General features: G+C 42.2%; 1 protein-coding gene and 1 pseudogene across 1 annotated transcript; both read right to left on the bottom strand.

The window, feature by feature from the left end:
* Positions 1–106: 106 nt before the first annotated feature.
* Positions 107–5,963, bottom strand: LOC136549675 (U-box domain-containing protein 33-like; annotated as a pseudogene).
* A 1,591-nt stretch (positions 5,964–7,554) lies between these two features.
* Positions 7,555–12,552, bottom strand: LOC136549674 (U-box domain-containing protein 33-like). The gene is given in 11 exon segments (XM_066541053.1): positions 7,555–8,097; positions 8,491–9,258; positions 9,374–9,841; positions 10,055–10,093; positions 10,095–10,173; positions 10,175–10,197; positions 10,594–10,783; positions 10,952–11,056; positions 11,331–11,452; positions 11,612–11,733; positions 12,188–12,552. Coding segments are annotated over 11 exon segments (2,316 nt in total). The 5' UTR covers positions 12,399–12,552; the 3' UTR covers positions 7,555–7,908.
* Between the last annotated feature and the right edge of the window lie 4,181 nt (positions 12,553–16,733).

Raw genomic sequence — 16,733 nt, 5'->3', positions numbered from 1 at the left:
TCGACTCCAACCGTTTCTTGTAATAGATCTTGAACAGAACGTGCATAGTTCAGATTTTACATTACCGTCTACCAATATATATAATATTTCTAGCATGATCTCTGAACATAAGCAGGTGCAGATTTCCCAAAAATAACCGTGCGCCATCACTATCTTGGTTAACCAATTGCTGCTGCATCTAGCATGATCTCTGTCTGCTCCATCTCTTGTTTCTACTGTACTACTCCTGAATATTTATATTCTAGTAATGCACATCAATTCTTGGATTATGCTTATCTATATCTAATCACAAGAGAATTACTAGCTACCCCTACTTTGTTTTCATGGCATCTGCAGGCTGCAGCAGGATACATACTAGGAGGTGCATACTGTACATTAGTATTACAGTAAGTTCAGCTCGCATGGTCCATTTCCAGGATTTTACTAGTTGGGGTTGCCATAGCCCGTAGGATGTCGAGCGATCTCCACTCAGCATCGGACGTGATGGCCGGCCGCCGCTTCCTCTCCAGGCTGCAGCACCTCAGCGCCAGCTTGAGCAGCTTCTCGGCCTGCACCTCCGGCCAGGGCCCGGCGGACGCGTCCAGCACGCTGTGCACGGCGTCCATCTTCACGGCCTCGCGCGCCTGCTCCGCGATGTTGAGGTCCAGCAGCCCCGTGAGCATCTGCAGGATCACCATGCCGAACGCGTACACGTCCGACTCCGTGGTGAGCTCGCCGGTCATGAAGAACACGGGGTCCATGTACCCCGTCGTGCCCATCGGGTTCGTGCGGCGGCTGATGGTCTCCTCCTCCAGCGGCTTCACGTGCACCGCGCGTGCCGTCCCGAAGTCCCCGAGCCGGCTCGCGTTGCCGGCGTCCAGGAGGATGTTGGTCAGCTTCAGGTCGGCGTGGATGATGGCGTGGGGGCGCCTGGAGTGGAGGTACGCCAGCGCTGAGCGCAGCTCGGCGAGGATTCTGACGCGCTCCTTCCACAGGAGGCCCTTGGAGAGCCTGTCCATGAGCGTGCCGTTGGGGAGGTGCTCGTACACCAGGCCGCACGACTCCGGGCACACGCCAATCAGCCTCACGATGTGCGGGTGCTCCAATTTGCTCAGCACCACCACCTGCGGATCAGAATTATTCCCAGCACAAGTTTAATTACTTCCTGCGATTATGGTATGTCATTTGCGCCGTTAAAAAAACTTTGCTTCTTATTATTAACAATTTAACATAAGAATTACCCCTTGCTGATACTCTGAGAAACCTTGTCTACCACGAGGCTTCAGCAGCTTGATAGCCACTGACGTGCCACCTAGTTTTCCTTTGTAAACTGGGCCATAACCTCCTTCTCCTATGAAATTTCTTGAGTGGAAGTTCTCAGTCGTTTTTTTCAATTTGCGACATCAAGAATTGCTCAATGTTCTCTGGAATTTGCAGCTCTGGATATCTAGGTTCTGATAAACTCTTCCGCTTCAGTGAAGCAGCCATTTGTCTAGGTGAAAAGCTCCTCTCGCCGTGATTATGCTCCTCTCCTTGCAGCTGTTTCAGTTTCTTTTGCAGTCTTTCTATTTCCTCCTGACCAAACAAAATAAGAGGTGCTGAATACCCATACTTATATGATGCGCTAGGTGATTTTCTTTTCTTTTTATCGTCAGCATTGAGATTCAATACTTCAGTGCTATCAATCATGTGACATACATTTTATTCCATATAATTTCTATCACCTATTTCTCTGAACCTGTCACCTGATGTTTTCTTACCTATCACAAGTTGAAACCATCTGTATCTGTAGGTAACTAAGGCTTCTGAATCTGTGTTTAGAAGTAGTAGAATCTGATGAAGGTTGTATTGTTTAACTCTTACCATGATTTTTTCAGCCTTTTCAGTAATGTTTCTGAAACTCTGTATCTCATCAGATTGATCAGCATCCTCTTCAAAAAAGTTTTCCATCTCTTCGGAAGTGACTGATTCCTCTGTGCCTTGTTCAGTCAATGTTTCATCTTCCTGCACATTATGGTGGAAGCAATCAATCTATTGCACCGACACTGGTAGACACAAATTTTAAAGACTCCCAACCATAGAACTTAAATGTCGTTTGTTTCTAAAAGAAGAGATTTTGAATGCACATATCATAGAAATTTACCCTAAAGACATAACTGTCAGAAAGTATGTGTACCGTTACTAATTGATCAGAATCATTCATTTCAGTCGACTCCTCATCCATGATTTCGTCTACCTCAAATAGTACAGCAGAATTAGGACTAATTTTGAATTATGGCCACAGACTTGTTGGCAGAAATGGTTATTGTTTTCGTGAATGGCAATTCTTCACCGGAAATTTACTTACAAGATCACTTGGTGGTGTCACGTAGCCATCGGATTCCTCACCTAGCTCATGTATAGATGCTAAAATACCTGAGCTCCCTCCATATCCTATATTTTCACTGTGCTCCAGGTGATCATTGCTGTATTTAAATAATTGTATTCATCAAGTCATTTCCAAATTTGGTCCGGAGGTTAATGAAAGTAGGTCATCGGTAATTAACATAGTTGATCTCTAGTATACCTGGTGGAGATGTGTTTGCCGTTGAGTACCACCCAAACCTGACAGCACTGGTGAAGCACCACTTGCCTTGACATGTTCCTGTACAACTTAGTTTAGTTTTTTATTCTAGCATAGAGCATTAGTTTTATCTGTGTACAGGTTGTACATAGAGCAACATATCTGAAGAGATGCTTCCTTTCTTTTCTGAATGAGATGTTTGAGGTGTAGATTCAGTTCTAACCTTGAACCGATGATGATTCTCTTAATTTTGAGCTTCTTTATCAGGTTCACAACACCGGCAACAGTGTCATCATGTGTAAGGTAATGTGCGCTAACCTGCAGTAACACATACTTGTTTACAAGGCATGTTCCCTGACAAATAAATAGCTATCTTTATCCTTCGTTTTAGGAGCTAGTTGCAATATTAATTTCACTTTATGGTACTGCTAATGTAAATTAACATTGCAGACGGGATTCAAATAGTATATCAAAGAGGAATGTCTAATTGTCCTTTCCTTCTTGGCTCAGCTCACTTTTTTTTTAACAAACTCAGATCACTTTTTTAGTTGTTCTTGTTGTCTGCCTTTTCCTCTTTCCTCTCTCTTGGGCAGAGCTAAGCCTTCTTGGCCTTCATTTAGCCCTTCTTTTATTTCTCAGAAAGACCTGTTTTGCTTTTCTTTATATAAATAAATATGGGAAAATTGGTTTCATAGCATCGAACGATTACGACATTCAGAAAATACCATCGAAAGACATCCGTTACGTAAAATACCACCGAAAGAATGGACTATTACCTTTAAATAGCATTCCGTCACGGTGGCCGCTTTTGCCGTGAATTCCTCCGTTGAGGCACATTTGTTCCCCCATTTCAGAGAAACAGAGCACACAAGCCGGTGTACGGGCACAGCCCGATTTGCCCTGGAGAGGGCACAACGGCCGTGACTGACCAGCCGGCGGCCTTCGCAGTGGCCGGCCGCACCTATCGATGTTAGTGGCGTGGCCTGATATGGCTCATAGGAGTATGGCCCCGTGCCCGCGCGGCATGCAACACAGGAGACGGTGGCGACATGCAGCAATGGCGAACCCGGCGACTACAAGGTCGGCACGGGTACACGTCAGGTGCGTGGGGGTGCTAGAGGGGCTGTTCTGGGCATGGCTTGTGCGGGGTTGAGTAAGAGCGATGGGGCGGCTCACTATGCGGAAAAAACAAGCGTCTACGGCCGGCGTCGAGCAAGACGGAGGCGGCCCGCGAAGCAGGGCTGCCGGCGGAGTTTTGGCCGAAGGAGGTGCACGCGGTGGTGGTGGACGCGGCAGTGTAGCTGGCTTGGTGGAGGCGCCTCCGATTGGAGCTGTCCGCGGGAGTTCCCTACGTGGCGGCCATGGCGTGCAGTAGGAACAACGCACCTGGCGGCTGTAGGATCCAGCATCCCAGAGCGGATTTGCCCAGTTCAGGTGAGCCGCGGTCGAAAGAAGTTCGGACGGACGTGGTGGTACGCTCGGCCGAGGCGCTGGTGGTCTACACCCACGGGAACAGCGACGGCGGACCGAGAGCCGGCCATGGCGGCGGACAACAGTAGTTTTGGCGACATGGCCTGGCTCCGGCCCGGAGTTGTTTACTGTCATGCGCAGGGGTGAGAACATGCGGAGATGGTGGGGCACACGACTCGGCAGTGGTACGGTGGTGCCAACGGTGGGGAACGGTGGTGGTGAGAGCTGAGAGCAGATCGGCGGCTCCGAGCTTGGTGTCCAGGCACAGGCACAGGCCAGTGGACCAGGCATAGGCAGCCGTCGTCCCAGGTCCCAGCCATCGCGAGTACTCCTATATGCATGCACACAAACTCGATTGCTCTTGCATGCGCCGTGAGCTCATTGATAGATGATCCATGCACGTACTCACAGTCGCACACAGGGCACTGGTTTCCTGGCAGTGTCCATGGAGGTGAGGGCGTGAGGCAGTTGCGGCCGCCGCCGTGCGGACCCGGCGTGGCTGGGCCGTGCGAGGTAGCCACGCGGCGTAGGGCATGTGTGGCTGCCTATCAGCGTGTCCATGCCCAACCAGGCAGCTGGGTTGAGGAAGAAAGGTGTGTCGATGGAGGAATTCACGGCAACAGCAGCCACCGTGACAAAATGCCATTTGAAGGTAGTAGTTCGTTCTTTCGGTGGTATTTTACGTGGCGGACTTCTTTTGATGGTATTTTTCGAATGTCGTGATCTTTGGATGCTATGAAACCAATTTTCCCAATAAATATTTACCACATAGGGGTTTCCCCTACTGTTTTCGCTAAAAAAGGAGAGGAATATCTATGCTGTAAAGTTTTAGATCATTTCCTTTTCCCTTGCAGGAAGACTGAAGAAGGGCCACTGACATGCATATTTACTAGTATTAGCAGTTTAGCACCCAACTTAGCATGAAGCCTCTGAATATCTGATTACTTGAATTCTTTTACCATATAACCCCAAATACGCACTGCATAAGCTGATGAGGTCTATTAATCTGAACTCAAATATAGGGATAAATAGCATTACCTTTCTCGTCCGGCACAGATTTTTGTATTGTGATAACATATTGACCATTACTTTCATTTCTCTGTCTCTATGCATCTCCTTCTCCTTCTCATCAGCGAACTTGTATAACACTCTGCCACCCACTGCAGTTGATGGAAAGGAGAGAATGATTTTTAGTACAGCTAATGACAACAATAATCGCCTCTACCCTGCCAATGCTTATGGTCATCGAGCATAGCCATTAAATTGCTTGTATTATGCTTGTGCTCTTATACCCTGCTAGTGCTTATGATCATCATTGATTAGGCAATCCTTGTGCTCATGTGCTTGGAGTTTCTTAAGGTAAGATGGCTATCATTCATCTTCGTCTATCAATTAATAGTTTGTAATCCATTGTAGTGTTGGATTCGAGGGCCATATCACTTTGTATTCAGCATGACGGAAAAAAATCAAATGAATTAAAGACAAGTACATAGGTAACCCTTGGAGCTGTACAAAGGATTTGTCTGGAGGATTATAAAGATCTTACTGAAAGGCATCCACTTGGAGGGCCAATGAACATGGACAAGAACTATGGTGGCCCTGGGGAAATTGGCAGCAGCCCATAGTATGTTGGCTTTCTCCTTTTTTGAGTTCTTCCCAACTGCGATATGGACCTCTTCCTCATCCATGTTTCTCAGCTTGCTCCCTACATGTACTATCAGGAATCAAGCTAAGATTCTGCTATGGTTTTGCAATCTGCTTCAGTGGAGCACGCATGGCCAGAATAGCAGAATAGGGGAAAGTGTGGCGGTTACCTTTTTTGTGTCGCGCCACTTTACAACAACCCTATGGTAATTGTATTGGTATCAACATCGCCCTTGTGCCTTTTGCTGCTTATTATTCCTAGGAAGGTTAGCTCAGAGAGAGCTAAGTGGCAACAAGAGGCTGGAAGCGTAGCTTTGGATTTGGTCTACTTCTACTTATGGTGGTGTGCTGTGTACAGCATCATCCGGCACGTCAGGTCAGTATCAGACTACGGGCCCCAAGTGTATAATTCGATTAGAGAAGTCTCTCGCTTCAGTTTGGTAAGCATTTTCAGTAGCCAATTGAATCATTTTTCTTTTTAAAAAAGACCAGGGTCCAATGGTTTGTGGTATTCTGTTTCAGTAATCAATTCTCTGGAGTAATTTCACCATCGTTATCTATGATTTGCAATAAGAGAAGGTTTTTCTTAAGCTATGGAAGTTGGTAGGAAGCTAACATGGTGTTAGACTTTCAGTACGTAAGTCCTATGAATTCTGTCTAAAATTTCTACACCAATCCAAGAAGGTGCAGCCGATGCCTGTCCTCTCGGCAACTGACTTTTGATAGATGCTTGGTGTTGAGGTTTTCCCATTAGAATATCAGACGGCAATTATCGCAGTTTATCGCATCTCCTGGCCGGCAAGGCAGCCGTGTTTTCACAGCTTCAAAGCGGTTGCTTTCAAGCTGCCCAAGAAATATCCATAATATGTCCATTTGGCATGAGAGCTTTGGATTCTGGTGCGCCGGTGAATGGCGATTGGACAATTGGATCTTGTTCTTTCTTCTGCAGTGCCTGTCATAGCATTCATGCTGTCAAAGCTGTCAATATTCACGTCGAGACATCTGCTTCAAATTTATCAACATGGACTAAATAGCATATACCGGTATCATTCTTCGAGCTGGGTGACGTGAAGATTGAGGGCGAAACTTCTGTGCAGTGGTTAGGGCGTTGAACCGATGCACACTTGCAGAAGAGACGGCACTGCACATGAGATAGACAGAGATCGACGATAAGATAGATAGACGACTGGAATGCAAATGCAAGACACGCGCACGACGAATTGTTCAGGATTACTGGCTTCAGAGGATCCATCCCTCCCAGTTGCTTTCGCCAGTTCGCCACGCACAATTCCTTCTTGTAAGTTTCTTCTGAGCAGGTTGTTACTGGCAGCTTTGGTCAGTCATCTGCGACAGTGACATAGTGCCTTTTGGAATTTCCTGTGATTTGCACAGGGGTGAGACTTTGACAAACCTGGGCACTGGACACGCCTTTCAAACCAAGATCTTTTTGCCTATCTCAATGACGTTCATTCATCTAAAAGCAGTCAACGAAGCAAGCATGCAGCATTACTTATCTGTGGAAGGACATTATGATGATTTCATGATAACCTCAGGTACTTTTGAACCTTTTTCTTTTCTTTTCTTTTTTCTAACTTTCAGATCAGACAGTATATCGATGGATATTCTGAATAGCTAGAAGTTCTAATTTGCCCGACTTTATAATACTAATATTAATGGCTGTAAAATTTGACATTATGAATTTGGTAGTACAATCAGACAGGCATTTTCCTTCCATTTACCATCTGTAAAATGCCACCTGCCACATATTCAATATTCACACAAGCACTATGCACGCCCAGTTAACTATTACTCAAACTCACCACAAGGATTACAACTATGTAATGGTCAAAGCAGTTTTCATTCTGTAGAATCCTGACCGATATTAAGCATGCCGCTAATGAGTTGGCTCCTTGTTTATTACATTTTGTTTACATGTATAACTCAAAAAACAAGACCTGCGTATATGGCTCTATCCGTATCCTGTCTTTCTGGAAGGACACAGGAAAGTTTTTTTTTCTTCCTTGTACTAGTGCCTATAAACATGCTATAACACAGGAACATCTTCAGCATAACATAGTCTGGGCAATAATATCCTTCCTAAGGCCATGGTTGGAAAGGAGGTAGTCAAATTCAAATTCTCATGACGTAGTTTAGATATGAACTAAATCCTGAAAAATCTAAACTAAATCCTGAAAATTCCCACATCACCCTCATCCAAACACTTTATGTTCCCTGATAAGAAAGCAGACCTATTAATCTCCATTTGTCTGCAGCCACTCTTGAATTGCTGAGCGGAGAGCATGGTTAGGCAAAAGATCACGGTGGGATAGCTCAAGGTTTGTCATAGGTGATGTACGGTGGCCACTGTCCAGCCATTCCCTTATAGCCTCGGCTTCGTAGGTAAAACCATCTGCAGCAATTAGAGGGTCCCGCATGACATCCTGCAACACATAAATGCAAAGTTTAAACCAGGTGGAACAAGTTCATGCAAAAATCAACTGATTTGATCTAAATGACTATGGATAAGAAATGGGAAGGAAAAGGTTAAGAGGATTTTTTTTTTTAATTAAGAAGAAATAGGCACCCAAGGTTGCCTCTATGAGGACTTGTATTGGATGGTCTGAGCTATACATGGTCAGTCCTTTAAGAGGAATTTAAGGTTAGACAGACGTTTCACCTCAGATATGGAATCACATGAAAGAAATTACTCTTGGGCCATGTACAGCCTTATTTTCCATTCTTCTATATATACCACAGTAAGGAAGGAGAACATTTGCTAAGTAAGGAAGGAGAATATATTTCCTTCTATAAAATTTTTCTCATGTATGAGTTACCTGTACTATAGGACAGATGAAGTAGGATGGCACACCACCAAGGTCTTCTGATACTGACTTAAATGACAATGAACACAGCATTGTTGAAGCAGAGTTCAACATTGGTTCTAGTACAGTCCAAACCTCTGTTTGCAAATCAGGACGATGTTTCCTTCTTATTTCACAGCATCTCAAACCTACCTGAGCCAACTGCTCAGCATAAATGGCAGGCCACCCGCCAGCAGATGAATCTAGTATTGCTTGCAAACAACCCTTTTCCACTGCCTGTTGCACTTCTTTCAGTAGACCAAATCCTGATCTTCCAGTCAGAAGACGCAGGAGTATGATGCCAAAAGAATATACATCAGATAGGGGTGTCAGGTCACCAGAGATAAGGTATTCAGGATCAATATACACAAAAGAACCCTTTGGGTGGGTATAACGATATATAGTCGTTGTGGCCTTGAACTGATCAGATAATATTTGGCATACACCAAAGCCACTGAGTTTAGCTATATTGTTTCCATCGAGAAGAATGTTAGATGCTTTTAGATCACTGTGAACAATGCTATGAGGCTTATTAGAATGGAGGAAAATGAGTGCGGAGCAAATGTTAGAAGCAATACGGATCCGTAATTGCCAACTAAGAGGCTTGGAATTATCTTTGCAAGCCAGGCGATCATCCAAGCTTCCATTTGGCATGTACTCATAGACAAGAGCTTGAGCATCTTTGCATGCTCCTATAAGAGTAACAAGGTTTGGATGCCGCACCCTGCTAAGAATCTCCACCTGACAAGCAGAAGGAAGAAAGGCTTTTAACTGCCTGCAAGACAGTAATGTATTTAAACCAACAAATGCTAATTAATTTTATACTAAATAAAGTGACTAGAACTGAGAATTTAACCTCTTGATTGAACTGTGACTGTGTCTGTGTACTTTCAAGATTCAATTTCTTTATGGCTATGTTTGTGTGCCGAAGAAAGCCCTTGTATACACTTCCATATACACTTTCTCCAATCTTCATTGAGTGGTCAAAGTCATTAGTTGCTTCCTTAATTTCTGAGTAGGAAAACTCTGTTATGTGCATCGTCCCCTCTGCAGTTGCAGTAGATTCTCCTTTCTTTGCACGTAGTTTTTCTGCCTCTCTTAGCGCTTTGTCACGCTGCAACATCAATTCCTTGATGATACGGTCAGAATGGGCACCTCTCTTCTCCAGGACAATTCTTTGCTCACGTTCCCCTTGAAGTTTTAAGCAAAGCTCATCAGTCCTTATTGTGAGACTCTCAATCTCTTCCATTATTGTTGTCAACTTTTCTTCTAGTTCATTCTTTTGCTTCAATTCTCTCAAGTACAAAATTTCTGAGGCTTGTGCCTGTTGGGGAAAATAAATGTGAGATACAAAGAAATTTGCTCACTTCTGCAAGTTTCTTTTAAACAACTGCTATGTTTCTGACAGTGATTTGAAAGTTTGAATGCATGGTAAAAGGAATTTCTCTCACATAGTATTGTGCCCAATGCAAGTCACTTAAGTCTTCATAGATATATCAGCATGCAATGTAATGATAACTTAAAGTAAGATACTTACTTTCTGGAAAGCCTCATACAACTCTCTTTCCACTTCCTCAGCGTCTGCATTTTTCTTCATAAGCTTCTCGCCTTGCACTCTCTAACTCCTTGAGGAAATGCTGGAAATTCACTGCAGGAATCATAAGATTCCTTGATATTGTCCTGCAAGAGATCAATTTCACACATCACAATTTTATTGTAATATTAACTACTACTACATAACTAAGACGTTGCTTATGCATGAGAAGGTAAGCTTAGTGCTGTTAAGACACTTGCAATTCTAGAAATTAGATTTGAAAAAGAGTGATGGACTGCCAGCTCAAGTGGTATGATCTAAAGAAAGTAAGTGCATCTGTCAAAAAAGATTTTCTTCCACATATACAGGCTGTTTCAGGTGCTGGTTGCATCAATAACTGTTACATCATGGACCATAAGCTAGCAGTCATGCACGTTGATTATCATTTACTGAAATGCACCGAATCAAGTCTTATAAATTAATAAGAGTACCTTCTTTGTTTCTTGATCTTAAGTTTGACATAATTTCGGCACCATCATTACCTTGCCACTAATGTAGGATGGGTCTGAAGTAGTCCTTTCAATCTGCGGTTCCCTGATTGATTTGCATAGCCATGTGCTGGCAACACACCACATTTCTGACAAACTTACTGATTTTTCTACTGAATTATGTATGACCCCAGAGCTTTGTCTACATTCCTGCATCTCTTCATGGCTAAGTTGAACGGCTTTCCTAGAGTAGAGGAACAATGGAATTAAATTCATATCAAGGCATGCATGATTCAAGAAAGTACATTGATGTTTTTCCTCATTTTGCATATGCACATGGTCTGCAGCCTAGAAACTGCCACTGTAACTGTAAGCACAAAAGTAAAGTATATCCTCGGGTCACCAACCATACCTCCGGTAAACAAGTGTTCCTTTACAGATAAACCATATTTTGCACAATGGATCTGCCTGATGTTCTACAAATCGTGCTTTCCTGGACTTCAGAATCTTCATTTTCCTGAATTCTTGAGACCATGAGTTAGGTTTTAGTGAATCAATAGGGAACAACTTATTATTCAGAGTTGCAAATGTGTTGTAGGCTGTAGCCATAGAAATGCGTAGCTAGTTGTTTAGCTGAGACCATGAACTAACAAATCTCCAGGGAGCATGTATGAATCTTAAATCTATGGGTCATCACCAACATTCACCATGATTAGAAAGTATTTAAATGTAATTCTCGTGCACAGAGATTATACTAAGGTGTCAATACCACTGAGAAGTTTGCCACTTACTTTGTATAATGCTTATCAGCTGCTGCCCCCATAACAAGTTTAGTAACATGAAGCTCAGAAATGAGGTCCACTAGTCCCTGTGCGACATCATCTGATTCAACCACCAACTTTTCAGCATGTATCTGCCAGATGTACAGTGCAGTGAGTTAACATGTGGACTAGTATTTTGATATTCTGTGATATATAAATCATGCATAGGTACGATTGTGCTGCAAACGATTATTGTGCAGCTTTTCCATTTCTAGAATTGACAATTGCACAGAAGAAGTCAAGTGGCAGACCTTTTCTTGTGCACACAAGAGTAGGTACTGGTCCAAACTGTCACTGATTCTCTGTAGTTCCATCTCCTTGTGTGCAGCTAGCTCCTGCTCCCTAACCTGGGCAGCAGGAATCCTGGCACCCACTGCACACAACTTTGGAGCATAAACATCAAAAGCACGTGCATCCATATGCGTTTAATCAAAATTCTAATCAACATCTGGAAGATATAATCCTACTATATGCTGATTCAACAACAGAGCCAATGGTGCTGCAACCACAAACAAAGTTCCCATCTTTGAGTTAAATTGGGCTATATTGCAGTGCACACAGCAACAGAGTGGAACTCTAGAGCAAGTAAATTTTAGGGAATATTTGACATGAAGCTGTTAGGTCAGGTAAAGAAATCCATAATTTTGACTCCCCTCTTAATAGAGAATGTATAATGAAACTGTTAAATTGCAGGAATTGAGGTTGGAAGTTGGAACACAAAGGTTGTCCTGAGAAACACAGTCAACCATATCATCTCCTAATAAAAGAAAGACCTTTTCATCTGCGGTGGAGGCTAGAGAAGAGGAAGAGGACGATGAGAAACTTACGGAAGGGAAGGAACTTGGGAGGCGAGTAGACATGGAGCAGCACGAAGGCGCCTTGGGGGAACTTGTGCAGCGCCCAGAGCAGCGTGGCCCTGGACTCAGCCACCTCCCTCCCTACCGCTACGTACACCTTCTCGGCGGGGAACGACGGTTCCGGCGAATCATCGGCGTGCGGCGTGGGCGGCGAGGAGGAGCCGGCCGTGGCGGTAGCCATGTCCGCGTGCTGGCTTGCCGCCTTGGAATTTTCCCCGGCGTCTGTCGGGTCCTGCCTGCCGTTTCTGGTTTTGGGCCCCTTACCCTTTTATAATGGTTTCCGCCCGCCCAACACGCACAAAATTCATCATGCCGTCCTTTGAAATGTGCCATCTCTTTTCTGCTTTTATTTTTTATTTTTTTGCCAACCTTTTCCTGCTTTTCTTTGAAGAAATCAGCAGGGACATTCCTATATCATCTTTTCCCCTTTTCTCAATTCACCTGTTGTTGCGTAAAGGCAAGGATTACACAGCCGTTTCGGAGAGCTCCAGCTTCAGCTTCTTCGAAGAGAATCACTCCCAACCAGCCAGACATTCAAAATACCAACTGATTCAAGTGGGATCAGGAGAGAATCACTTTCCATTTACACTAATAGCTGGGAGCTTAAAAAAATTGCTTCACCTTGCTCTCTATTATAGTTTGGTGGGGATCAGTAGAGAATCAATTCTTATCAACTCATCACATTGTTTCTCATAGGAATCCAACAGAATCACTATATCGGAGAATTAAGGAACAGAGCTGAACAATCAGGAAGTGAGATTTTCAATATACCAACAAATGTACTAAAAGTATATTCAAATACGTATTATATTTATAATTAAACTAATTTGATATCATAAATGTAGCTATATTTTTCTGTAAACTTATTAGCTAAACTTAAAGAAGTTTGATTATGAAAACCAAACAACTTATAATATTTGAGCACGGAGCGAATATGTATTTCATTTTCTAAAAAAAAACTGTATGAATTAAACATGGTAAATTAATAAAGCATATAGGATACGTATCACATACCATCGTTCAACGTTTGATAATGCTAATTTGTTTGTGCAAACACAAACAAATTTTGAGGTCGTAAAAGAGTGTGGGAATTACATAATATAAAGCGGATTGCAACTAATACAAGGTTGTTGACATTTTAGCATGCTTATTAATTTCTCAACAGGGTAATAAATCGCATGGACTTGACTAGTTGTGCGTGCTAGCAGTAGAGTAAGTACACTAGCAGTAGCATACAACTGCACAAGGACGTAGAGTTGACATATGGAAACGCGTATATTTGCATTGTTGTTGACAAAAGGTTGTCACTTTCCTTCCCTTGATGACGACGTGCTCACTAATCACTATGCTTTAGCAATCGATACGATGTAGCTACTTTGCGCGTTAATACGATTTTCTAGACACGTAATTACATATGTCCAACACGCACTAATAGTAGTACTAAAGATAATATAGTACTCTCTTAGTTTCAGAAAGTTATATCATTTAGTTTTATCATCAATTCATCATAAGTTAAATATTTCATCTTTGCATATCAATTCACAAAAAAAAAAAATTATAGTTTAATTCACAGAAATTCTTATAGTTTAATAATATATGAGAAATTTTTCATAGTAAATATAAAATATTAATGTTATAATATCATACTATATGGATTTTCAAAGAATAAATGGTTAAAGATGGAAATTTTGCATTAGGACTCAGAACAAAGTTAAAATAATAATAATAATAGTAATATTATTCAGACGGACGAAGTATACTCACCGGAGGTCCGACGCTTTGATAAGTATAGGCAAAGCATCGGTTGTACCGTTGTTTCCAACAAAATATATTATTAAATCCAGTGTATGTTCACACTTCATCTGCTGAACTAATTGCTTACCTTGGCAGTCTAGGGCAACAACTGCCCTTGATCAACGGTACACTGGATTTAATAATATATTTTGTACACATGTAAGGAATTAGTCCGGTACATGTACATCTACATTCAATAAACAAATTGATCAAGGGCAGTTGTTGCTCAAAAATAAATTGATCAAGGGCAGTTCACACTTACGCAAAATAACTACTGCTTATGTCTCAAAACATGGGCATGTTTGTCACGATTCCAGCTCTGGTTATAGCTCCAGCAGCAGTAGCTTCGGTTGAAGAGCCGCAAGAGCTATACCAAAAGTCTGAAGAGTTGCTATTTTTTTAGGTATGAGAGAGGAGCCAAAGATGTTTTTATGTACGAAGAAGCTGTGATTTTTGGTTCCTTCCTCCAGCTACAATATTACAGCAGAAGTCAGTACCAAACAAACACTAAATCAACTCCTTGAGTTATCATAAGCTAGCCAAACTATTTTAAATTTAATTTATATAGAAGAATATCAATACCTATGATATTAAATAAGTACACTATGAAAATAATGACACTATTTCGTAAATATTGGTGCTCTTTTTATAAATCTATATAGTTAAGCTCAAGATAGTTTGACTTTGGATGACTCTAAAACTTGATTTATTTTGGAACAAAGAGAATACTTAATTTGAAAATTAGAGAAACTGGGCTGAATGTGTTTATGATGTATATTTTTAAATTATAACGACCCGAAATCCCAACCTTGATAAAACTTTTTGCTAAATCCTCGTAAACCCATATCTATTTCTTTCTCAAGGCAACCTAAAAGGCTTAAGCTTTTGACATGAACCTATCCAACACATCACCATCGTTGGATGTTTGGGTCCTAACCTTTTTTTTTTCATATCCCTCTCTATAAGGTTCTTCTCGTTGGCGTGCTCTACAATATTGATGTGACTGTATCTTCATCGGTGCTAAGATATAACCTATGCTACATATGGATAATAGTAACTTGGGTAAGCCTACATGCATGCGGGTACCAAGGTGATCTGCCATGACCATTATAAAAGCCACACCATTTTATCATGTGCAGTGCCCCATTCAAATCTATTCCCTTCACTTTATTATGTAAACATTGTGCCAGGATAAAAGGGCAAAAACAATGCACAATTAATTCCTCATCTTGTGATGAATCTTAAGGAGAACATCTACCATCATATCACTAGCGGAAATTAACAATCACATGTACAATAGACACCCACTATAATCAACAATGGGTACAATATGTGGTACAACCGCTCGAAATAACATGCTTTCAGAGGCACTCGTCTTCTACTAGACACTAAGCACCCCGAAAGTTAGCTACATCGAATAGTTCCGTCGAGCACACCCCAAAGAAGAACTCAAACACTCCACGTTTTTCATCCAGGATCCAATAATAAGAACGAGTTTACAATACTTAGTCAATTTCATACAATAAAAGTTCTCGGAAATAATTATTACAATACCAAGTTCAGAGTGCGGAATTTAAACAGTCGAATTAAAATAAATATCTAACAATAAGATACAAGGATCCATCTGTGCCCACCAAAAGAATCCTCCACACAACAACCACTCCTCAAGCTGCACCTGCAACAGGGGTAAATAAACCCTAAGTGCACAATATACTCGCAAAACTTACCCGACTAGTGGGAATAATTTCTCGACTCCAAATGATATGATAAGCTTTATGGTTTGCTGGATTTTCTTTTTGCGAAAAGCATTACTAGTAGTGAATCCTTATGTATGTGTTTTATTAGCAGTCATGATTAGTTCATTAGCTAACCATTCTATATAAGCACATGTTCTACTTTCAAGCAAGAGTTGAGCAATCAGATCCATTTCACCATCTTTCATCTTCCAGTTATTACTATAGGTACTAGATCATAGACAAGTCGTACCATATCCCATGGCGAATCGCGAACCAATGTATCCTAGCTAGGTACCCTGAAACACATGCCCCACCTGTACCCTAGGCACAAGCAAGACCAACTCACCACTCTCTTGTCAAGGGGTCTAGGTCCCTGTCCAAACTTGGACTCCAAGCCTCCACTCCTAAGTCTCGAACTCAGTGTGGTGCTTAGATCTCCACCATCCACGCCTCCAATCAGTCGGTCCGGAAAGAGCCGGAACCCACGATAATAGAGCAATGAGCATTTCCGCTTCCATAAGCAAGTATGTGCTCAGTATAATAAGTCTATGACCTGACTAGAATCCACAGCAACGGACGGTCCTTAACCGACACAGACAGGGAAAATAGTGTAACCAAGCTATGTCCCATTGGCCGCGAGACACAACCTATTACACCCACCAATACCCATACCATATCCCTGCTCGATCTCTATTTCATTTCATCATTTTATCATGAGAGTAATAATAATAATCACCTATTGTGAGTAATGGTAGGTTACTCATGCTACCGATAGCCTAAGCATAGCAGCTACTCGACCTATGCTAGTAGGACTCATAAATAGGTTTATCTATGCATGTAGTTCAATAAAAATCCTGTAACGTAAATGCACATCACATATATATATCTAGCGATTATTCAAAATAAGGGTTATGCATCGAGGCTTGTCTTGGACAGGCGGATTGTCAGCTATGTTAGTCAGTGACGACTCTGGGGCCTCCTCCTAC

The sequence above is a fragment of the Miscanthus floridulus genome, chromosome 4 (genome assembly GCF_019320115.1).
Source record: "Miscanthus floridulus cultivar M001 chromosome 4, ASM1932011v1, whole genome shotgun sequence".
In the NCBI taxonomy this organism is placed as follows: Eukaryota; Viridiplantae; Streptophyta; class Magnoliopsida; order Poales; family Poaceae; genus Miscanthus; species Miscanthus floridulus.
This window is presented reverse-complemented; position numbering and strand designations above follow the sequence as displayed.